The following is a 26258-nucleotide window of genomic DNA, read 5'->3' on the forward strand; positions in this document are numbered from 1 at the left end:
AAGGAAGCTTCTGTTCAAACAAAGCAGCCAGGACTGCTAATCAGTTCTCCCAGTCCAAAGTACTTAAACACACACATGATGCGTAATAATTTGGTTTCTTTCACACACAAGTCCCCAAGAAATCTGCGATTCTGAATTCTTAAACCCTTTAATATGGATTTGTTGAATTGTGTACAGATTTGAAGGTTTCATAATCTTCAGGCAGGAGGATTAATCAGTTAATACCTAGCATAAAATGTTCTACAAAAAAAGTATAAAAATACAACCATGGCAATATATGTAAAGGCTTTAATCAAAATAGAGGATGAATAAGCCCGAGTTTTTCCACCATGCAAGATGATTTACTGAATAAATAAAGTCTAAATACCCATGACATTGGGAGCTGCTAGGGCCAAGGCTAACACAGCTACATCTAGCAATAATTTAAGCAAAATGCTCTTGAAAAGCTGTTATTCAAGAGGCTCAGTCTGTAATTGCTCCTCACCCAACAGATAAATGTGAATAAGTAGAATTACAAAACATAAAATAGCCCCACACTCTTTGTCTCAAATAGCTCTATGAAATTATGCATCATCCAAAAAAATAAATAAAAATTAAGCTAGTGTTCAGATAGGCCATACACCACTTGTTGTCTTATTTAACAAAATTATGGGAACGATCATACCAATTAAATTATTCAAGTTGTTAACAATTTTAAATCAACTACCCCCATTTTCACGTAGCTAGAAAAATACCTTTCCCTGCAATTCACAGCAAAACACATTTTTATATATTTATAAAATAAAACAAACATAATTATCATTCATCACAATAGAGTTTAGACACATAACTTAAATATCCAAATACATTTCCAAGCCTTTAGATCTTCACCGTTTGAAAACCCAACAGGAAACTGCTCAAGAGACCCTGGCTACATTTGGGCATCATCATAAATGACCTAGAGTTAGTGGGTGTTCAGTGAGATGGTGAAGTTTGCAGATGATACCAACGTGTTCAGGGTTGTTGCAACAAAAAGGGACATTGCAGAGCTCCAAAAGGATAATTCCAAACTAGATGAATAGGCATCAAAAATGGCATATGAAGTACAATGTAAGTAAGTGTAAAGTGATGGACATATTCAAGAGGGAAGGGCCAATCCTAACTTTACATATGCTAATAGAGTCTAAACTGGTGATGACAGATGAGGAATGAGATTTTGGGGATGTGGTGAATAGCTTGATGAAAATATTGACCCAATGTGTGACATCGGCAAATAGTTAGCCATGTTTTATATACATTATAAATAAAAACAAACAAACTTTGATGGCATTTAAATTTTGTGTCAGGTTTTTTTTTTTTAAAAAAAAAAATGCCATAAATGCCTCTCTGTCCTTGAAAGAGACAGAAAAAATGTTCAAGTAAGAGGCTTTCAATGAAATATTCTTCTTGTCTGCCCTGACAGACAAGAGAAAACAGAATGTAAAAAAACAGAATGACATTAAATGATCAACTACAAAAAAGCCTCTAATTATATTGTAGTTGAAATTGTTACAGCCAGTCCATCTTCCAAAACAGTTCATACTCATTAAATCTTGATCTGCTGTCAAGACTAAAAATATTGTTATTGTACACTTAACCCTTAGTGGAGAGAAAGCAACTCTGAGGAAACAAATCTTTTGTGAGGTTTCTTTTTCTCTCTTTTTAATATCAATCCTGTGCTCTGAATTATGCCTTCCAGGGCAGAGAAACACACAGGAAGGAAAAGACAGATTTATTTATTTAATTAATTTCTATAGCACCGTTCATCCATGGATCAAAGGGCAGTTTAGAATTTAAAATAACACAAAAATATTGCTGCACATCTCTGAGTGGTGTGAGATTCCACAGGTTCGTCCTTTGAAATGAGGGACAGTGGAGACTGTCGTGTCTTTATGATATATGGTTTATATACCATATATATACAACCTGAGCCTATGATGGAAGGGTTCACAGCATTAACATACCAAAAGAGTCCGGCTTCTCCCATAGCTACAGCCTCAGATTCCAACAGATATCAGTGGGAACCTTCAGAGTGCTGATCCAATATCCTCCATCAGTTATGTTCCTTCAGTCCCGCTATTATGTTAATTCAATACATGACGGGAGCTACTAATTTGTTGGGATACTGGTTTAATGATGGGGTGACAAAAAAATGTTGTTTATGTTTGCCTACTCTAGTGCCCACCCTGGAGTGCTAGGTTAATCAGACAACCCCAGGCATTATCACAACTATTTTACTGGTAACTCCTGGTTCCTGTTTGTGAACTATTTGTACTTGGAAGGTGACACATAAAAGCATTAAATAAAATAAACCAAAATTACATGTGCCCCAGGAACAAGGGTTATTCTTGCATCTGTGCGAGGATTCATGTGCCTGACCTCAATGCTGTCCTCTTCTGGTCTCACAACATAAAATCTTTGCTTTGTTTCAGTTTGCTTTTCATTCTTGTCCCTGTCCTGACTTCCATTTACTGAAGTGCCTTTAGCATGTTTTATCTTTGATTTCAGGCCTTTTCCAAGGGCCAGGTGACTGTATCTTTGAAAGAATTTAAGCATCTTATGAACACCACCCTCCTTGCCTTATTCCAATGTTCCTAGCAATATTAAACTTTGAAACTATATTTTAATACTCAGTGGCTCAGGAACTGTGGGTCTGCAACTACCAACCCACAGTAAACAATGCCCTGTGGTCATTTGACATGGGCAACATTTGCACTATTGTGTATAAATTAATTTTAGATTTCTTTCTTCTGTGTACACACACACACACATTATAAATAGAAGCAGATTTAGCACCTAGTTACTACAGTGATCAGCACTTCTGAAATGCCTCAGATAGATGGAGTCTTAGATAGGGAATGACATCCTCTGTAGAAGGATGTAGAAAAGATACATTTGTGTTTCAAACTGCTGCTCATACCGATTAAATCATACTTGACAACTTATCAAAAATATGCTGGTATGGGATGTCATTTATTTCTCTGCTCTGTACAATTCTCTTCTTCCTTTCTGTCTCTAAAGGATTTTACAGAACCTTTATGGCAAAAGAACTGCCATAAATATTCTAGAAGTGTAAGAACGAGGAGATATAAATCCAGCTGAAATATTGTCCGATCATTTGGGTGTTTCCACTGAACAAATCATGTTGTGACAGGGCCAGCGGACCGAACCCCTCCCTAAATTATATGGTTTAGTCTAATTATTTGTATTAATTGCGACTGATATAAGTTTAACAAATGCTGTCTTGATGCCTATAAAAAGTACTAAGCACTTAAACAGAAAAATTGCAGCTTGTGATTACAGTAGTAACTTCAGTAGTCAAGGGTCATTGTTTATTTTTTACTTAACTAAATCTATATACTGGCCAAGGTCTTGAAGGTGGTTTGTGATTAAAAATAGAAGAAGAAGAAGAAGAAGAAGAAGAAGAAGAAGAAGAAGAAGAAGAAGAACAACAACAACAACAACAACAACAACAACAACAACGACGTTATTTCTGGCAGTTGGTAGCTGTTCTAGATGCTAACCTCCAACTTCTTCAACAGTGAAAATTTCAACACTTTTTCTTCCTCCTTTGCAGAATAGTTGTATACAACAAAGGAGATGGAACAAGAGGATCTAATTTTTTTATTTGTTTTCTTCATATATTGACTCTTAATAAAGAAGAATATGCCCTAAAGGTGTGTAAAAACGATATTTTGACAAAGTTAGCATCTTTTAAAAAAATGCTGTAATGTTTTGTACAATGTATGCAAACAAATGTATCTATGGAAGCAACATTTGATACACAGCTGTACAAAAATGAAATGATAAAATGCAAAGGCGGAGTTTAAAACAAAGTAACACAGAGAACTAAGTTTGAAGGTAACACCAATGAAAGCTAAGACACTATAATATTTTAGAAAACCATACATTTGAGAGAATTATCAAGCTCAACCCTGTTCCTCTAAATATTAATAATCGTCAACCAACACATAATATAACATTTTGGAGGGGTGTTTTTTGTTTTTTTGTTTTGCTCCCAGAGTTGCTCTTTTAGCTAGAATATCTTTCCAGATACAGTAGTTCATTTCAGTCTGTAAGACAGAAATCCATTTTGGAGATACGTTTTGATATACTAAAAAGCATTGACCTCAGTATACCCTGCAGCAGGAAGATACAATCACATTCCAGGAAGCTTCTCCCACCTTATCATCATTCTAACTGTTAGAGTCCATTCTTCCTTCTAGGTTACATTAAGTAAATGTTAGCAACAGGAAAAAATTATCCCGTCTACACAATTTTGACAATAAGCAGCATTCCACTCTGACAGAATTATGGAATGAGTTACAGAATGCTGAACAAATTTATATAAGCCTTGAAAGGAAGTCTTAACTTTCCAGTCCTTCCTTGTTTTCTCCAATAAAACAAGAGGGAGACATACAAGAAATAAAATAAAAATCAACATATCACTAGATCTCACTTAGTAATGATAGGGTCTAATGCATTGGGTGAGTTTGCTCCAGAACAATCTGGTTTAATAAAAGCAGGTATACAGATGCACATCCAACTCTTCTAAAATCTGCTTTCTCTTTTAACTACAGTATCTTGTACTACATTCATCTTTCTTCCATGCATCTTAAATAAAAACCAGTACAGCCGCTAAAGGTGTATGCTTTGAACAATATTCATATTTGTGCAATATTCATATAAGCATTACTGAGAATTGATTCGAACTTCTTTAACTACTAAAAGCTCTATATAAAGGCAAAGTATTAACATTCTGCCTTTATCTTCCTTTACAACAATTAATGTCACATAAGAAAGCTAGCTCTAAATGCTGGCTCTGGTCAGTGTCAAAAACAGAGCAAGTCAGAACATTGATAGCACAGAAGCAACAGCAGAAACTTAAAGATGAAAACAAGATAAGTTTTAGAATTGTGTTTAAGCTCTGATCTAAGCAGTAATGAGCAAGCTTATAATAATAACAAAGAGTAATTTCCTCCCAGAAGCAAGTGTGAAATGCATATTCTCCCATTTCCATTTCAAACATCAAAGCTTCTGGGCACAAACTCTTACCCCTTCTTCATAAGCTGAAAAGGATAAAAACAAACACATGGAAAATTAAAGCAAAATGTAATAGTACTTTTTAAAAAACATATTTGCAAAAGCTGTGCATAATTGGACTGTGGTGATCTGAAGTGCTTAGGCTGGTCGAGCTCTGGTATTACATAGTTTAGGATTTTGGAAGTTTCCTCATACCAAATCAGACCATTGGTACATCTGGATCAGTACTGTCTACAGAAGGGAGAGCTTGCTCATGGGTCATATATACCAAAACCTAAAATGTTTTACGTGATCCTCACAGGCACCCTCTCCCTAGGTTGTTGGCAACAGACTCTCTCCCCTCTCCCCGCATTGACCAGACATTTATTGATGCATCTGCTGTGTACCCTGGATTTTTTGTCCCCCAACACTTCCACGAATTGCTTGATCCCTCTGATATTCTGTTTTTCCATGTGTGAGTAAACGTCCTACCGATGCCACTTCTTGCTGATGTACTATGGAGGGAAATGATCTCACATTGTCCAGGTAGTATTTACAGTACGGTATTTTGTTGTTTTTTACAAGGCAGTATGTAGACATTAATCAGCATTAAACATACTTTCAAAACTATAACCAAGACAGCTGTTGCAAATGGGTTACATGGAATTATAGTTGCATTAAACTGTATGAAGATGAAACATGCTGGACCCCCACTGGCCCTTGTTGAGGGAGTGGCTGTCAATGAGTGACATTTGTATCCGTTAAGCATTATGAAGTCATTGTGCCATGTTTCTTGTAACAGAATAATATCAAATTGCTCAAAATAGTTCACCAGCTGTTTATTATTCTGCTTTGAATACCAACCTGCTATGTTCCATGGCATCAGGTTTAGCCCCAATTCCTTGACTGTCAATTGTTTCACCCATGTTTTGTTGTCCATGCTGTTGTATTTGGATCAACCTGGACTGTAACTTAGCTAGTTTGGTGAGAATGTCACTTTGCTCTTTATCTGGTAGGTTAATAAAATTACTCAGCAAATCCTCTTCTTCTGGGACTGTTCAGTCTGCTAAATCTGGAGGGAAATTTTTATTTGGAACTGCAGTAGATTGATTAGGCCTCTTGAATTTTCCTTGCACAATCTCTGGAGTTGCTGATAGTAATTCTTCCCATTGACTGATCTTCTTTGACAATAGGACAAATGTCAGCTTTAGTTGAGGTGACTTTGTTCCTCCTGTTCATCCTTTTGGATACAAACAAAGGAAGACTCCTTTCCTGGCTAAATGAGCCTTCTTTTTCATGATTATAGCTGGAATGATTATAACTCACTTGGGATTGTTTGTTTAATCAAAAAGGACACTCTGCACATGTGCAAACATCATATACAGATGAGCTGAAGAACGTTTGAAGGCCTGAGCATTATAAGCTAAGGAAAAAAACCACTTATTTCAAACAAAGTAATACCGAAGTTTAAGACAGCACTAAGCTTACATTAAAAGTTTGCTGTTATAATAATGACAAAAAAACCCACAACAGTATTAATGCAACAGTTTTGAAGTGACCATGTGTTTCATTTGTCTAAGTCTAGTTTATCATAGATTCTCTCTCTCTCTCTCTCTCCGTGTGTGTGTGTGTGTGTGTGTGTGTGTGTGTGCATAAAGTATTACAACCAGGGTCACATTTCATGCTTAAATCAAGAGAACAGTTAACAGAGAATTAACAGCTCTTTACTGTACAATTTTTGTCTAGAGGCGGTTTCCTATGATAGTGCAATGGCACATCTGCTTATATTTGGATCTCTGTATCCTGGCAACAGAAAAATACACCCTCCTCCTGCTTCCCCACTGAAGCCTGTTAGATTACAGAAGTCTGTAAAAGCATGGTATCTACAATTATTCCGCACTTCAGATTTCCCCCTTTTCTCAATAGTAATTAAATGTTCAAACACATCTGACTATTTTTATTTCAGTAGAAATGAAGTAATTCAGGCTCCTTTAAACCACTTTGTTAATTTCTGCTTTTGTATAACACGCATGGGGGAGGCAAGAACCAGCTCAGGTTTGCTACCCTGATGTTTTGTTGTATTTCAGCTTTTTAAAATGTTAACTGGAGCCATAAATATTAATATGCACATGGAAGCATGGAAGTACCACATTCTACAGCAATTGTGAGTTTGAATAAAACTCCACTAAATATAGAATTCAAAATAAGTGAGTTTCCGTTGTCTGCCCTGAAGCTTGCATCAATTGTCACGTTATTAAGTCCAGAGAATTAAAGCATACAACAATGAATCCAGGATTTTGCATTTGAATCAGCAACTAGGTATGTTTTCTCAGAGGTGCTGCCACTCAGTGGCAAAGGCTGCTTCTGGACCTAAGCTACGCATACTTGGCTTTAACCATGGTTTGTTGACGAAGATAACATTCCATTTGCAGATGATCAAACAAAACTCATCTTGTGGTTGTTGTTTTTTAATACTAGTGCTGGCTTGTTGTTCTCCTGCCTCCTCTTCAAATCTGTCTGCTATACCAAAGTGCTTTGCAACAGACAAAAACTATCGAAGCGTCATCACATTTCTCGCTCTCTTGCCATAAGCCAGCAGCAAAAAAAAAAAAAAAAAAGGGGGGGGGGAGAGAACATGAACACACTCACCCCTTCAAGACCTTCATCTACTTTCAGCAAACCCTGGACATCTAACTCACAATCCTAAATGTTCTCTTTGTTTACCATTTCCTTCCAATTCTTCCAAACAAAAATCCTTCCTGTTGTGGCCACTTTTTTTCCAGTGCTAAAACCTTTTCCAGCACTAACATTTTTGTTGACAATAAGCAGAACAATGGTTTTAAGCAAAACTTAGGTTTTTCAGGGAAGGGCATGGTTAGATTGTTGCAGAAAGTGAGTGGTTGGGTCCCATTTTTTGAACCATTTTGTGCATTTGTTGGTAGAGTCTTATTAGGACTGACAATAACCCAAGTATGCCTCGGAAGTGGTATAAAAAATGATTTCACAAGGTTCCTGCAGAAAAAGGCAGTCATAGTGGAAAGCATGTCAGCAAGGAGGTGAAGGAAAAGGAGCTTATTATCAAGCAGAGGGAAGGATGCAGAGGTCTGAGAAGCAACAGGGAACGTCTTAGTTTCACAGTTTCATCATGTAACTACTCTTCCCTCCATTCTAGCCTGGTGGGTGACGAGGTAGAATGATGCAACAACGTAAGATTAAGCCAGAACCCAAGTTTGGATGCCATGAAAACCACACAAGCAAAGATTCACAATTCAAAGTCCAACCTTGGTTGCAGACTGTGGTTTGCTGTCTGTGTTTCTGTGACAACTGTGGCATAATAAGTATATGTTTAAATGGGACGGAAAAGGTATATGAATAACCACATGTGAAACTGGTTCTGTCTGCAAACACCCCCTGCTCTGTAGATCCTTATTTTTTCTGATTCCTTCTAAACACAGAGTAACCTGAAAAGGTAACAAAAACAACAGTATAATGTAAAACCCTCAAACAAAAATACTGCCTCTCTTGTGGCTTTTCAACTATTTCAGTCAGAAATATTTTCTAAGCACTGCATTTTGCAGTTCTGAGATGTCAGTAATTTGATGATCAAATTAGGTAAACACATGACATGCCTTCAATGAAAAGCAATGTTTCAAGAGTGCAAATAAGCCACTGAGCATCTCCATGTGTAAAATCTTTCAACAGAGCTTTCCAACAGAGTAGCAGTTGAAAAGTTCAAAGTCAAAGGAAGACTTTTCTTACTGAAAATCAGAGGTGCTTTTATTGTTTTAAAACAATTTAAGTTAAAAAACATTTCATCAATAGTGGAGACTCACTATTAATTGACTACATTCATTTAACTTAAACTTCCATTGATTTTCTTTTGATTAGACAATGAAGTCCCAAAGAGTTGTATTACACCATGGAGAACTGTTCAAATAATTACCTTCAGCCAGAAGAAATAGTCATTAATTAGGGTCAGAATATATTAAAATATTATACAATACTGATTCATCTTTGCTTCCCAACTTTCTCTCACCTTTCTTAACAAAGGTGGTTGGGAGGTGGAGATAGAAAGTCTTATAATAAAAGAACACAAACAACAGAGTTCTCTACTAGGATCAGTACTATTTAACCACAGTCCAGGGCAGTGTTAAGGAACTCCTTTCAACCCAAGGGCAGCATTTCTGTGTCTGGCCAGAGGACACATGCATAAATAGCCAGAACAACAAATGTGCAGCATTCTAGTTGCTACACAACCACACTATCCTCCACCCAGGCAAGTGGGAAGCATGATCAAAAGTTCAATGATACATTACAGTCCTGGGGAAATACTTAAGGATGGTGTGGAGCAGGGCTGGTGAGGAGTGTGGCCTGGGGAGAGTTCTGATTCTCCCCACACCTTAGTTTTAAATGTGGACTGATTAATTAGCTTGACTTCTTTTTCACACAAAAATCCATGTAGAATGAATTCAATCATTGTTTCATCTACAGCTGCACTGGAAGAGGACCTGCTTCAGAAATTATTTCTTCACTCAAACATTAACCTGATGGTTCATGTCAGTTGAATAGCACCTGCCCTGTAATTCAACTGTTATAGCCTTCCAGGCATGGAGGCTGCATCTTGGCTTATCTATATCCTTTTGTCAAGGGTGCATAGGATTGGGAGAAAAGCATGCAAAAAGTGCCGGTGATGCAGTCACTATCAGCACAAGTGCTGCACAAGCATACTGGCCAAGTATGACGCCCTTTACAGTATCCTACAAGATAAATCCAACTAAGTCATACACCAAGTAAACTGACTGAAATCAATCAACTTGACTAACTTAAGTCTATTGATTTCAGTGCATCTAAGTCTTAGTTGGACAGAACCCTAATAGTCTTTCAAGGCAGCTGTAACCAGTATGGTCAAAACAAGCCAGAAGTGGTCACATTTAAGATTCTAAATATAGACAGAGTTGTCCCCATGTGCTAGGACTGAATCTAGCCTTGCTAGAAACCACACAAATAACAAGTTTCCACATGGCAGTTAAACTGTCAAGTAATTTATCAGATTGGGCTGATACAATTGGGCTCTTTTTCCTGTCTTGGGCTGAATCTACACCCGGGAAAAATGCTATAAAGTAGATTGTTATAAGAAAAGAAACCCCTATGTAAAATCACATAGACAAAGTTTTTTTGCTCTACAGCACCATCTAGTGTTGTATCTTTACAATGGAGTTACAACGATATAACTGACAGAGTGTATAGCCTTTGACTCTAGAATCTAAATATCCACAGTATTCTTTACAAATCTCCTTGCATTTTGCCATAACAAACAGACCAATAAGTTAATTTTATTTGAGACACACACACACACAACTTTATTTCTAGCTATAATTCTAGAATAATGCCTAGAAGGCAGGCAAACTATGCTAACAAAAGCTGCAATTTTGAATAAAACATGCAAGCATAATTAATGTTGACATATTGAAAGGGACATCTATTTAACACTGGTTAAATTATTTTCTTGCTTACAGATAACAAAAGAACAGATGTTGGAACAGTAAGATTGTCATAATGTGACATCGCTGGAATACTTTTGATATGCAAGAAGTTTCATGTGGCTGATGGGCAGCTCCAAAAGCATGACACTACAAGCCTTTATGCATAGACACTGCAACTCATTTGACTACACATCTGTAGCAATAAAGAGATCAGGACTCACTCATCCACCAAGACAGACAGAACATTTGCCCTAGGCATGGCTCCTGCAATGGGTGCTCAGCAGTCAGTTGATGCGCCATTGTTCAGACAATGTTAAAAGATATTCTGACTGCTTGGCACCATATAAATCTTCAGCTACTTCCAAGTCGCACACGAGCAGCTTTAGCCATGCCCTTCTTTTGCCAGCAAATGTTCAGATTGCATCACTGTTTGCTTTTTATAAAATGACAGTGTTTGTGCATGCGTGTAAACACACACATGGTAGTCAATAATTGCTGGAGCTCCATGCAAAGCCATAAAAGAGGCAATTCTCAGGCTCCAGTGACTTGACCACAGACTCCTTAAAGGTAAAGGTAAAGGTACCCCTGCCCGTACGGGCCAGTCTTGACAGACTCTAGGGTTGTGCGCTCATCTCACTCTATAGGCCGGGAGCCAGCGCTGTCCACAGACACTTCCGGGTCACGTGGCCAGCATGACAAGCTGCATCTGGCGAGCCAGTGCAGCACACGGAACGCCGTTTACCTTCCCGCTGGTAAGCAGTCCCTATTTATCTACTTGCACCTAGGGGTGCTTTCGAACTGCTAGGTTGGCAGACGCTGGGACCGAACGACGGGAGCGCACCCCGCCGCGGGGATTCGGACAAGAAATGAAATTACCTTCATGTGGAATTTTACCTTTATCCTTAATTCAATCCATGAAACTGCTTCTGCTTAACACAAACATATCCAACCAGTTACATCAACTGGCTGTCTTGTGGGGTCTGCCGGAATGAGTTTCATCCACTTTCTGCATGTGGCGAAACAGCCACATTGTGAGCAACACAAACATTTTGAGTATGGATTGAGAGGGGTGTCTGTGGTAACTTTTGTTTTCAGGGTTTTGGGTTTTTTAAAGCATAAAGTGCTACACAATTGCACATCAAATGCAGTAGGGAAACTCCATAAAACCTCTATGCAAAATAAATTAAGGAAAGAAAGTTGCAAGACCCAGAAGCCAAATGATTTGCATTTGCTCACTGTACTTATAACAATGTTGCTAAAAGTCTAAGCACACAGACTATCAGTCCTCTAGGTTTCATGGTAATGGGCAACACCACATTCAGCTACATAGCAATACAAGCAGCAATAACAAAGAGCAGACAATTTTGCGGGGCTGTAAACTCCACTCAGAGACACCTATGTCAGTATCTATTTCAATCTCTGCCCAAACACACCTTTTACCATCTGAGCAGGCACCTGCATGTTTAGCCACAGGTTTGAACAGCAAGGCATGATGTCAGTCCATGGATTGCACATTATTAGGTGCTTTCCCCATGATTGCTATTCTGACTGAACATTTAGATAACCCTAGAGGTATGTATACTCTAAAAATCCATCCAGGAATCCAAGCACCAAAGAAACCCAAATTGCTGCAAGCAGCCTCTAATCATAATTGCAAGTCAGCTTTGCTTTTTGAACATTCACGAGACTGTGCTTTTCTGCACAGATTTACAGCAACAGAAAACCACCCTGCAAGATCTCAAAATCCCAGAGATTTGGCAGGCCTTTACTAGGACCTGGGTCTGTGGTATGGTAGGCCCTGTCTTGTGACACTCCTTGTCAATGGAGGAGTTGGTAGGAGTCATCCCTGGTTGCTTTCAGACATCTCTAAAAACTGCATTATTCAAAAAGACTTTCTAAACCTGAAAGTATTTGACAACCAGCTTTTACTCAAATGTTTGCCATTTTTACTCGAGTATCGTGTACATATTTAAATAATAAATAAATAAATCACACCCAGATCAACCATACAAAGCTGTGGTTAAGGAAACTCCCCAGTTAATCACGTGATCCAAGCACACAAAACCATAGATGGATTATCCTCCAGATATTGCTCCTTTCATAATAGTTGCTGAAACATCCAGCATGACATAAGTTAAAGACCGGAGATTGTGCTGCATCTGATTTTCACTCCTGTCAATCAAGAACTCTTTACACTAACAGACAGCAGCCTGGAAGTCACTTCCACATATGCTCCAGGGGCATGGATGTAAATACCATGACCACATGGACAGGGTCAATCAGGCTTCTCCTCCTCACATAATCGGAACTCCGCCAGGAGGAAAATAAATTTATTCACCAACAAGCTGCTTTAAACATATGATTATAACCATAGAGAGTCTGCTCCGATACTGCTGGGAGCACATGCAAATACGCCTCAGTCAGCATTTTTTTTAAAAAAAAAATCAGCAAGAAAAATAACAGCACTCAGATTTCAAAAGAATAGGCTATGATTTACTGACAAATGCCTTGGAATGTAATTACACTGCATATGGTGTATTAGTCTATGGTAAAACTAGGGACAACCTTTTCATTGGCAAAATGAGACTCCTTCACATGGTGCCTGCTATTCCACAACCAGCCAACAAATTGTAACTTTAAAACTTCCCCCCTAACGTTAAGCATCATTTGTCACTGCCGCAATGCCAAAGGCACTTTCATGACCATCCCACCCCGAATGCCTCTCTGAGAAAAGACTCTCTAGGTCTAGCCTACAGTGATGCAGAGAGGGATAAGACAGAGGTGAAGCACCTCACTAGGTGTAGCTGCTACACTAAAGCAGCAGCAGCAAAAACTGAAGGAGGGGGCACTGCTGTCATCACGATGAAGAAATGAGAGATGTCGGTAGTAAGATATTACAAAGGAGTGGGGTGGCCCTTGGTGAAATCTAATTTACTGACCAATCACTGCCTTTTACTAGGCCTACAGGATTGTTGTATTCGTTTTAATAATTCTCCGTAAATGAAAGCAGGAGGAGGACTTACTCAAAACTCAGTGACATTTGCCTCTAGGGATAACACTTTCACTCAGCATGCCAATAAAAAGAAAAGTTGTGAGGCAGCTGGCATACAGAAGTAAATAATCAAATATTTCTTACTACTTTTAACTAACAGCTTGAAATTTTTGTGTTCTTCTAGGGAACGATAGCTTCAATAATGCCCTGAATTTTTAGAGCTTCGTGTACAACAATCCAAGGAATCCAATCCCGGCAAAGGAATTTTAAATCTGAAAGCAAAGCTTACAACTCAGTAAATTTATGTAGCAGTAGGGGATGGAGGAGCAATTAGATTCGGTTCACATTTAAAGGTGCACCACCCTAGTTCACACTTACTGAAATACAGGCATTCTTCAAAATCCACACTTTCCCTAATTTTCAAGTGCCATTCTCCAGCCAAGTAATGTGTACAAAAATGCATATATTGGGGTACAGTGTTCTTACAAATGCATATATTGATGGAGATATGAAACTGCATTTTTGTATGTTAGGGAAAATTGCTATGCAAAACTGAGTATATTGAGCAAAACTGCATACAAACATATGATTGCTAGGAAAAATCTGTACTAAAATCCTGCTGGGTTTTCTTGAGGACTTAAAAAAAAATGTATACTTATGTAGAAATGTGGAGAAATGAACTTAAGATTGGAAAAATGAGAGAGAGAAGACAAAACGGACAAATCCCCACCAATCGCTGTAGGATTAATCAAACGTAAAACACATATACTGTTAAATCCTTCTGAGATTCCCATGACAAACCCTCCAAGTGTCCCTATTTTTCAGGGACGTCCCTGATTTAGAGAAGCTGTCCTGGTTTCTGATTTGATCCCAGAATGTCCCACTTTTCCTTAGGATGTCCCTATTTTCATTGGAGAAATGTTGTCGAGTATGGAGTTATCCAGAGCCATCTGAAGGCAATCCTGTATAGGGAAGTTGTTTTAATGTTTAATGTTTTATTATGTTTTTATATATGTTGGAAGCAGCCCAGAGTGCCTGGGGCAACCCAATAAGATGTGTGGGGTATAAATAATAAAATTATCATTATAGAATGGGATGTCCCTATTTCCATTGGAGAAATGTTGGAGGGTATGCTATGAATGCAACTTGATCCAGTAATCTGCTTCAGATATTTCTTTCAATTTTTATGGACCGCGCTTCTGGATTTCCTTTCATATGCTGGCTCCCAAAAGCATTAAAACAAAACACTTAATGCTAAGTGCATAAAAGGGACTTCATTGTCTAGATAATCTTCCCCGTTCACTTCTATGAAAAAAATCTACCTAAAGAAAACAAACCTATGCAAGCAGCCATTGCTATCATAATTAGCATGGACTTCCACACATGCATAAGGCATCTGAGTGCATGTAACTCTTTGGAACAGGGCGTCTACCAACAAAGGCTAATATTTCAGAATATACTCTTGTATGTCCCTAAGGCAGATAGACATGTGAGCGGGTTTGCAATACAGTTGTACCTCCGTTTAGGTAACCCTCTGGTTATGTAAACTTCAGGATGTGCGTGTGGCAAACCCGGAAGTATTTTACCAGGTTTTGCTGCTTCTGTGTATGTGCAGAAGCAGTCCTCAGGTTGCGGAAACCTTGGGATCCGACCAGACCTCCGGAACGGATCCCATCCGCAAACCGAGGTACCACTGTACCCAATGTGAACCAGGCTCCCACCAGGCTCCCTTCAGTTTGCATCCATTTCAGTTTGTATTTATAACAATCGTTCATCGTATAACTGCTCTGAATTGTTGACAAATAGTATCAAGTTGTTCTTTAACTTTCCTTCTCCCTGTTGCAGGATAAGCCTATTTTCATAGAGTGTAGGATTAAAAATCCTCTGTCATTCCTGCTTTAGTTCTGCATGTTGGTAGAACTGATGATAGGAGAAATGAACATTTGAAGGCTTACCTTGAAATCAATGTAATACTTTCAGTCTTAAATGCAGAGTTGGGTTTGAGTGGGAACATCTCCTTTCAGTAGAAGGCTTTTAATCCTGGAGAACAGGGGTCCTCAAATGTTACCCCAGGAATCACTTGAAAATTGCTGAAGGCCTTGATAGAACACTTAATATTTTTTTCTGACTGTTGTAGCAATTGCAATGCACTGCGCTATATGATGTATGAGTTTTAACTGTGTTTTTTTTCAGACACACCACAGATCCGTGGTATCCTTGAAGCAGAGGCTCCTACTGGCTGAAGGCAGGAAGAAGCATTTTTTGCTGTTTTTCTCTGCAACCTTTCTGACGGTCTTACAGAACTGCAGACTAAATTTTCAGGGGGTGCAAGGGTCTGCAGGGGCGAAATGGCAAAAGTTACCTCTTCCACCACAGGAAGAAACACTTGCATCCAAAGACGGATTGTAAACAAGCTGTAAACCAAGGAATACCTACCATCTTGTCTTATATCCAAAAGATAGGTTTGTCCCATTTTCTCCAGAAGTGAGATATATAAATTAGAACAAAAAGAGGAAGTAAGTATATTAAGACTTCTATTAGCATTCAGTGGTTCCCCCCTAACTTGCTTTTCAGAAAGTTAACAATATTATTCCTTCAGTACTAGAACACTTTCACCCAAGTGATCATTTAACAGTCACTCCATGGGTTGCATTAGATCAGAAAACCTTTAATTTGATTCCCAGCCAAGGTTTACTCAACCATAAAGAAAGATGGAATATAACAAAAACACTGAAAGAATTTCTATAATGGATTGGCCACCTGCCTGAAAGAGAGCAAAAGCAGCTAAGTTTTCTATGAGATTTATATTAAAACTTGCATGAGCCTTTGTGGGACTACTTTCCTCATATCTGCTTCACACAAAAAATGTTGTCTGAACAAATGCATGGTATTAGAGGTAGAACTGTGTAGATTTGAGGATTGTTTTTATAGATAAGCCATTCCTAAAGTCATCTGAATGAAGTTCTGTATTCTTCAGCATTTGAAATGTGTTATGGAAATATAGGAAATTGCCTTATACAAAGTCCATTTAATTCAGTGTTGTCTGTACTGACAGCACTGGCTCTCCAAGGTTCAAGAGAGGAACCTTTCTCATTAGCCATTAATGCTGGTGATTGAACCTGGCACACAACTTACCCATCAAAGTATATGCTCTACCACTAAACGTCCCTCTTAAATTATCAAGGCAAATGAACACCAAGTTTCCATATGGTGTATAATGACATGGCTTCCCAATGCATTCTGAAACATTTACTGCCAAACATACTTCTCTGTCTATAGTTGCACACAGTGCTGATCTTGGGTTCTAAGACTCAGGTTTCAGAGGGCTGTCTTCGGACCACCTGAATTAATGGCCTTTCCAGCACCTGGGGAGACTGAATCAGCTCCTTATTCCCAACAATTCCATTTTCTAACACATTCACACTCACACTGTGCTGGTCCAAGACATTTTGGAGTCTGAAGTGTCAAATTGTTCTACTCTGTTAGGGCTGACACTAGAAAAAGTCATGCTGAACTTGACACCAGTTCCTGCCTTCATCCACCCTTCCATCATGGTGCTCTATGGCAGGGCAAATCCTGCAAACACATATATCAGGTGAAGAGTGAGAACCATATTTAAGCTTTCCCTTCCTCTCATCACTTTTCACAGCACTGATTGCCGGTTATTACTGGCCATCTATTAGATCTTCAGAATTGCCTAGTGCTGCTTCCTTTAAAAGAAAAACAGTTACATTCACATAATAATCACAATGGATGGTGGAGAGAGGAATATAATTTTTCCAGTGTTCTATGCCCTTTTAATATGTGGGGGTTTTTTGCGGGGGTGTATTTGGTTGTTGTTTTTGTTTTGATTATATATTTTGTGGTTTTATATTTTGATTTTGTTCTGTGAACTTCCCAGAGACCTCCGGGTATAGACCGGTATATAAATACAATAAATAATAATACAGTGGTACCTTGGGTTACATACGCTTCAGGTTACACACACTTCAGGTTACAGACTCCGCTAGCCCAGAAATAGTGCTTCAGGTTAAGAACTTTGCTTCAGGATGAGAACAGAAATTGTGCTCCGGCGGCACGGCAGCAGTGGGAGGCCCCCATTAGCTAAAGTGGTGCTTCAGGTTAAGAACAGTTTCAGGTTAAGTACGGACCTCCGGAACGTATTAAGTACTTAACCTGAGGTAGCACTGTAATAATGTTATGGCAGCTGTTTGGAAACTGTACTGGGGATGACATAATATCTCCTCAATAGAAGTGTTATCTAGGTGAAAGATATCCAGACTGCCCAAATAAATAAATAAATAAATAAATAAATAAGAATTATGCTTTGATGGACCCTGAGAGTCATTGCATAGCTTTAACTTTTTCCAGTTCAAACATGTTGTTGCTTTCAGACATTACAAATTAGCCCTTCATTCAATTAGATCGTAACCGCCACTGGCAAAAATGTTCATTCACATTACAATGCCTCTTTGCCAATTTCTCTTCTACACCCATTAACATAAATGGTATAAATACATTCCAAGGTAGTTCAAGCATTGTGTACAAAATATACTTTATACAGAACCATTACTTTTATTGTTGATTGTATGGGCTTAAGCACCAAAGATACAGATTTCTCTGATTGGCCCACTGATTGGCATCATTGCCACCTGTTAACAAAAGACTTTGGGGGTTGGCCTTTGCGCTTTTGGTTATGGCCTCCTTCACAGTTTGTGTGTTTGTGTCTGCATGCGCACGTGTGTGTGTGTGTGTGTGTGTGCGCACACACACACACACACACACACAACTACATATAGAGAATGGGATCTCAAAATTCCAACTTGCTACAGAAATCTCTGTACTCTTTCAAAAGCTTTACAAGTCCTAATACATCACTATTTTCCATCACACGAAAAAGGTAGTATCATGATGAGTAAAGAAATATTGAGCATACCCCAAATATTTCCTCTGTGCCAATGTCATATCTAGTTTCAATATAAAGCATTATCAGATTTATTTCCCTTATTGTATGAAGTATGAAAAATTCTTGCTTCCCAATAAGGTTTTCTGTGTTCCATTGTTCTACTGAACTAATGTTATCCTGTCCTGGCATCAAGCAGCAATAATACTAACCTTCTAAGGCCTGCTGAGATTTAGTGATTACTTCCCAAGACATTGTTTGACACTGCCATTCAGTTTAAAACATTATTTTGGGGGTGGTGTCTATCCAGCCAAAGAGCATGAGGGAACCTTTCTACCTTGATTTAAGCTGCTTAAAAACACACACATTCATGTCAGCTGTACCGCAATAGTCTGTAATTGGGATTCCAACAACCCCACTGTGTTCTCTCAGAATTAACAGCCCTGTCAAGATAGCGAAATGTTCCAAAGGTCAATTTATGATTATTCTTCCCTTAGCCTTGAACACCCTTTCTGCAAAGAAAAGCACAGCTTTCAGGGCAAAGATAATATATATTAGCACTGTGATAAGCTTCTAGCCACTTGTAGAATTTTAAATTTCACATGGCCTCTCTCTTATCTCTTTCAGAAGGGGAACACATTCATATAAATATATAAGACACAGTCCCTCGAGATAACAGTTTCAGCTTAAGCATGCAGTTTGCTGTCTGTTATATGTTCTCCTCATGTAGAGCAGGGAAATATTAAAAGTGGTTATATAAAAGAAATTGCTGCTTTGCTGGGCACACTGGAGCCAGGTTGTAAATTAAATCTTCTGATTGATCCTAAATCAGTACCCCCAAAATATAGAATTATTAAAAATGAACTAGCATTTTCAACATATTTCCACTGTGCCAATTCCTACCCTGGAGTAGGGATGGAAGCACTTTGAAGTCTGAAAGCCTGAATAATGCTGGTCTGTGTTGTAATAATGGACATTTGGAAGGTACCAGAAAGCCAGTTGCTAAAAGTCAACAACTGCACATAATGCTTAATATTGATGCAGAGAAGAATGAGTAACACCCACAACCACACACCAACTCAAGTTTTCTGATATCATCTGATTCCCTCAACATATTACCCCTGATTGAGAGTTCCTGATAGCCAGAGGAATTGACAAAAAGGTCCATAGTCATAGGTGGAGAAAGAAAAATATTATTGATCACAACAGCTGATAACACAAAAATAACCAGATTAACTAATGAATATATCATTAAATGTTACTTTCACTCCAGTAAGGTTCTTTGCTCCTAGGGCAACTGTTTCCAAACCGTATATTCTTAATACTGTAAAACCCTTCTTGGTGCGTATTTAATTTAGCAAAGGCTGGTTGGATGTTCAACATTGATGGCACATCCAATGGTCATTTGACCCACATGATCAGCACTGCTGACAGGTGCTGTCCCAATGCTCTAGGACACATCCACAGTGGCAGATGAAACACTACTAAACATTATCAACATTATATTATTTATTTAAGTATTAAGTCCATTTATCTATTGCATATTGTCCTCAAATCTCAAAGCCGTTTACCAGAAGGAAAATCAAATTGAAGTACATAGACGTACAACAATCACAATTTCAATTGAGCAAAATGCAGATACATAAATACACAATGTCCACATTCATAATCATAACCATAACCATATCTATACAACTAAGATCAGACAAAATTACTATGCAGAATGACACAAACACCAAACCGAAAGAATATTTCAACCCACATATACTCACTAAACATGTATATCCTTCCTGCAACAGATCACTGCCAAACATATAAGAACAGACTGTGCAGCACTAATAGGCCAATGAACCACAAAATACTTCCCTCCCACCTCTCACCTGGGACAGGTTCAGTTTGGGACCAGAGCAGGCCCTTTGTATAAGGGGTATAAAACTCCTACCATCAAATAACTCTCAACAACATGATTGTACCTCACATGGTACTTAACAAAACCCACGTACAAATGTGGACCATTTCACTTCCATGACAGTACAGCAGACAACACATAGTGGTACCCTAAACGTATTGAGCAGCAGTTGTGACTTGCATTTCCCTTTCTGTATAGGAGTACTTGTACCTCAGAAAAAATAGTGACTGCATTTCCTATTCACATGTTCCTCATTTGGCGAAAAGAAGCTGAATCTGCTACACACAAGTCTGTGCAGTTATGTTTCCAGAAGATAAATAAATTAAGAGGCTTACTGTAACACCATGGACTTTACCTGTAGCAGAAACTGGATGTGTAAGAACAGAAGAAATAGTAGCATGGGAATCTTTAGTGTAGGAAGAGTATGGAATGCAGCAAGGAACTTATTTATTAGGAACATCTGTGAATACCATGTAGCCATGAGTTGGTATATATATTATAACCTTATATATTATAACTGGGCTGATTAGTGATGCCATTTGTATTTGAAAACTACAATTCTACATGTTTTACAAGGTTTTAAGTAGAAAAGTCTCATTCAGATTGTGTGTGTGTGTTGTAGTGAAGGACACCTGCGGAGACAGCCTATCTACAATAGTGTCCCAAAAACACATTCCTTCCTGTACAAAGCTAACAGAAAAGGATGTCATCATAAAACAGCCAAGCCAATTCAAATGGTAGTCATTCAGCAAAAGACTAAGAAAAACAGTTGGATGCAAAAGTGAACTTTTCCTTTCAAGATTAATCGCCTTTGACCATCATAAACCACCTTCAAAATCAAAAACAGTATGCTGGAGAGGGTGCACCTCCACAGGCACATACCTCCACATGTGGTGGGAATGCCCCAAAATCCAACTATTCTGGACAACAGCCATACAAGAAATATATAAAATAACTAAGCAAGAATTAGAAATCACCCCAGAATTGGCCCTAACTATATATCTTCCAAGACAATAATGCCCATTTACACCACAAAGAACTCATAACCCACCTACTTTCAGCTTCCAGAAACACCATAACCAGACACTGGAGAGACCTGTCAGGAGTAAGCATGGACCAATGGTACCAAATAGTATGGGAAACAGCCTTACGAGAAAAATTAACCAATAAACTGAAACTGATATGGGAACAAACAAAAGAAGACGCCTTCACCCCAGTATGGCTCCCCTTTATCACATACACAGCCCAGCAAGACTGACAAAAATCCACCAACAGCATACAAATCGATATGGCTAACTTGATCCAAAACACCCACCCACCCCACTCACACATGAAAACAAAGATCACCACAGCCAATCACAACCAACCAACCACACCTTAGGCCAACCCCAACCTCTCGCACCACCAAAGGAACAGTAGTGAATAGCAGAGAACCTGCACAAGCGACACTGGCACAAAACCCCACATATATTAAGTAAAATAGAAACATCGCCATCCGACCCCACCCCCACTCACCTCCCCCCCTCCACCTTTCCCCCCTTTTTCTTCCTAATGTCTCAACAAATGAAACTGATCTGTAAAAAATGTTATTTGGAGAGAGAAAAGAGAGAGAGAGATTGCACATACTTTTGTAAACCAAGAAAACCTTCAATAAAAATACTTTTTAAAAAAATATATAAAAACCAGTAAGCTTAGTGAGCAGGAGGTGGCAATTGTTTATCAAGACTTGTTTATTAAAGTGTGTTACATTCTTCCCCATCAGATAAAAGGAGGGAAGAAGAAGCAAAGAACACAGATAAAATAAAAAGGAGACGTCATGTACATAAGAAGACCTTCGCTGAATCAGACCAAGGCCCATCTACTCCAGCAGCCATTTCCCACAATGGTCAACCTGCTAGGCTTGCAAGACATGAGGGAAAGAGACTTGTCTCACTATTGTTCCCCAAGATTGACAAACAGAGCACTGTACCACTGATCCTGGTGGCAGCATATAACCATAATGACTAGCAGTGTTTCATAGTACAGCTCTCCACTCATAGCCTTAGTGACCACTAAGATGTCAGACAGATGTTTACATGACTTCCAAAGCAAGCAGCTTTCCAGGTATCACAATATTTCCTTGGTTTTAATTGTACTGCTGTTGTTTTCCTTTTGGCACAGGCTAATATCCTAATCGCATGGCTCAGGACTGGTTCTGTCCATGGTATCGTATCAAATCTCAGTGTATTGCTCTCAAACTATAAGTCTAATTAAACTTTAAATCAGAAGTTCATGGCACGGTTTCCACATTTGCCTTCAAGCTGGTCAATACTCCTTTTTCTTCCTAACGAATTTCTAAAGAGGTTCTTACTTTAGAGCAAAACCAGACAGTTATCATTACTACTTTTTGGAACTGTCATAGTATCTGCCAGCTCCTAGGCAAGAAGTAACATTTCTAAAGCATGTGTGAATGTTGAAAGTTAGGCAAGTACTTCTACCAATAATTATCTCAACATTCTCATACACCTTTCCAGGTGATTCTAACCTTTTGTCTGAAGCCAACCTTGCCTCCAAAAAACTCTGAGATCGGTCAGTTGTCTAGTCACAGGGGACAGCAGCATCCATCACTGTGCCAACTCTCCTGTCCATCTGCTCAATGTACCATTATCCTTTTGCCTAGTCTAGCTAAGTCTGTATCCTCTCCACCAATACTAAATCAAGCATACAACTCAAAAGATGTTTTCTACCTACCATCATCACCTGTGAGCCACTCTACTCAGCAGCTACTTTTGCCTATTTTGCCTACCTTTCCTCCAACTTCTAGGCCGCTAGGAGCTATTTTGAAACCTGTAGACTTTTCAAAGCTTTTCTTCTGACAGAGTGCCTTCGAACACACCTTTCAACGCAATGCATCCAACACGCACTATACAACAGGCACAAAGTTAACACAGTGCCGGGAGCTTCGACACAGCCACAATTTCAACCTGTTATAGATTTCAGCTGAATCGGAAAGAAGGTGAGCCAGGGCTTGGGGGAAATGCTTAAAGGGAACGATGCCCTTCTCCCCTGTTTGCGGGAAAGGCAGCCACGCCACAGCAGGGGTAGGGGAGTGGTGTGTGATTTACAGCACAATCCTCCACATGTTGACTCAGATCCAAGTCTCGCTGTGCTCAGTGTGACTTACTCCTTAGTCGTTAGGCTTGCCGCCTATAAAGGTGGCGGAAACGAGTTTAACAGGTGATGGGTTTCCATTGTCTCTCCGCTTATGCGCGCAGGTACTCTTCCTAATACAGACGAGATCGGTTGTGGGCAGCGACAGCTATTCCCGATGGGCTTCTTCCCACTAAACAGGCTGCAACCCTATAAAACACCCTCAACTGGGAGTCCTGCGCCTCTGAAATCTGCTGGATCTACTCCCGAGTAAACGCGGACAGGGATCGGGCTGCACCGCCCGGGAGCGCGATGATCGCCTCCACCTCGGCAGGCAGGCAGGCAGGCAGGCAGGCAGGCAGGCAAGCGGGCAAACACGCACGGGAGGCAAACAATAGTCGAGAGCAGCAACAGCAGCTCCATCCAAGCGCGCCTGCTGCTGCCAGCAGCCGAGGAGCCGCCGAGCCATCCCCGCACCCCCACCCACCCGCCCGCCCGACCCCCCACGCCGCCTGCCAAAGCACCGCCGCAGGAAGGACAGCGGGCTGCTGGCTCGCAGCGACCCCCACCTCCAACTCCGCCGCCCAGGCGCTGACAGGCAAGAGCGAGGGCGAAAAGGGGGGAACAAAGCAAGCAAGCGCGCGCGCGCCAGGCGCCACTCACCCCGAGCTTCCTGCTGCGGATTTTCACATAGCCTTGCTTGACTATGTCGTTAAAGTTGGAGGCCATGGCCGGGGCGAGCCGGCTGCGGCGTCCCAGCTCCGCGCGCGGGGTCGTCTCTCTCGCCGCCGCCTCCTCCTCCTCTTCTCTCCAGCTGCTGCTGCTGCGAAGCGCCTTTGGCCGCCGGCTCGCGAGGAGCCTCTGACATCCAGGCGGCACTGGCGGCAGAGCGGCTCCTTTTGCGCGTGCCGGGCACGCCGTGGCCCAGCGCAGCCCGCCCCCTCCCTCCCTCCCTCCCTCCCTCCTGCGGGGCGCCACGCGCAGCCCGAGAACGGCCAGGAGCGGAGGAGCGGGCGGCTCTTTCTCGCCAAGCAGACGGGGAGAGGCTCTTGTCGCGCCGTTGCCTGGAGCAGCCAGGGGAAGAGGACTGCTGCTGCTGCCGCCGCCGCCGCCGCCGCTGCTTCCCCGGCTCTTCCGCCAGCTCTCTCCCCCTCCCCGGCTATTGCTTCTCTGCCGGCACCCGGAGGCTGTGGAGCTGCTCGCGCCGCCGCGCCCTCCCCCCTACAGCGCGAGCGGGGAGAGGGAGGGGGAGGGGTTCCCGCGCGCTCCCTCCCTCTTGCTCCCGCCTCGCACCTCAGCTCCCCAACAACGCCAGACCAGGCGGGCCAGCAGGGGAAATGTCCGCCGCTCCCATTCCCACGCTCGCTTTCTTCCCTGGCACGCCAGCTAGCTAGCTAGCCAGCCAGCCTCCTCTTTTTTCGACGCCAAGGCTGGGCTCCTCCTGAGGTGCCTTGTCCTCCCCTTCCCCCCGGGGGCGGCGGCATTTCTCCAGCCAGTTGAGAAGCACGAAGGACCCCTCACCCCACCTGGCTTCTGAGGGGGGGGGGGGTGCGAGAGAGGGGGGGGGTGCATAAAAGAAGCAAAGCCAATCCTTTTCTTTCCACCTGTGCGTCCAGTGCTGCGAGAGTCACACGCAGGTGTTGCTGCTGTTAGAAAAGTGCAGCTGAGGGGCACAACCCAACCCTAGATTATGTTTGCTGTGAGCAGTCAGTCTCACTGGGTTTCCGCAGAACTTACTCTCTAGAAAGGAAGTTTTGAGTAGGAGCCGAAAGATCCCATCCCATGGACACCTTCGCAAGCAAGCCCCATTGACTATATAATAAGGCTTCCTTCTGAATAATGGCACAGCACTGCACCAGTAGGCTCCTAGGAATGGACATACTCCAGAGTACAGCAGACATGTGCTGAGAAAGAGATGTGTCGTGTTCTTATCTACGCATCTTTACTTGGAAATAATCCCCATTCAGTTTGGGGGGGGGGGCTACTCCCACCTAAGTAGGCACAGGATTACAGCCTTTATTTCTTGCAACTGCAAGGAGAAACCCAAGGGTCCTGCTTACAGACTATTCATAGGCATCTGCTTCACTGCTGGGGGTGGGGGAGGATGCTGAACTTTATAGACCATTGATTGGATCCAGCAAGACACTTCTTGGGTTCTGAAAGATGCAAAAAATGCAGCTCTGTGATTTTCACTAACTCTTACAAGAAGTTATACTGCACAGGTCACATTCACCCCACCCACACTTCCTTCACTGCAGCCACATGCAGCCCTTGAGAGTTGCCCATCATTGGTTTAGTGCCCATTGCTGGTCTAAAGAGAAGATTGCATAGGAATTCTTATGTAAGGTAAAGGTAAAGGTACCCCTGCCCGTACGGGCCAGTCTTGACAGACTCTGGGGTTGTGCGCCCATCTCACTTAAGAGGCCAGGGGCCAGCGCTGTCCGGAGACACTTCCGGGTCACGTGGCCAGCGTGACATCGCTGCTCTGACCAGAGCCAGAGCCAGAGCCAGAGCCGCACACGGAAACGCCGTTTACCTTCCCGCTGGTAAGCAGTCCCTATTTATCTACTTGCACCCAGAGGTGCTTTCGAACTGCTAGGTTGGCAGGCGCTGGGACCGAGCAGCGGGAGCGCACCCCGCCGCAGGGATTCGAACCGCCGACCTTTCGATCGGCAAGCCCTAGGCGCTGAGGCTTTAACCCACAGCGCCACCTGCGTCCCTTATGTACATCACCTTAAATTCCATGGAAGAAAGATTGGATATAAATGAAATATTTGTAATCCACTTTGCTGCCCACTTACA

At 41.1% G+C, this 26258-nt stretch overlaps 1 protein-coding gene and 1 long non-coding RNA gene across 3 annotated transcripts in view; both read right to left on the reverse strand.

Moving 5' to 3' along the window:
- Positions 1-24914, reverse strand: part of DOK6 (docking protein 6) — a 181391-nt gene extending 156477 nt beyond the window's left edge. The window contains exon 1 of one of the 2 annotated variants that reach the window (XR_013840470.1): positions 24120-24914. Coding sequence is in view for 1 of the 2 variants with exons in the window: in XM_079982984.1 (XP_079839110.1) it covers positions 24120-24185 (66 nt within the window). In the remaining variant the exon portion in view is untranslated. The remainder of the gene's footprint in view (positions 1-24119) is intronic. The other variant, XM_079982984.1, reaches the window with a different exon arrangement.
- The window catches only part of LOC307219674, a 586866-nt gene that overhangs the window by 287499 nt on the left and 273109 nt on the right, over positions 1-26258 (reverse strand). The gene's annotated exons all lie outside the window — the stretch shown is intronic.

This window comes from Podarcis cretensis (assembly GCF_951804945.1).
Source record: "Podarcis cretensis genome assembly, chromosome: 7".
In the NCBI taxonomy this organism is placed as follows: domain Eukaryota; kingdom Metazoa; phylum Chordata; class Lepidosauria; order Squamata; family Lacertidae; genus Podarcis; species Podarcis cretensis.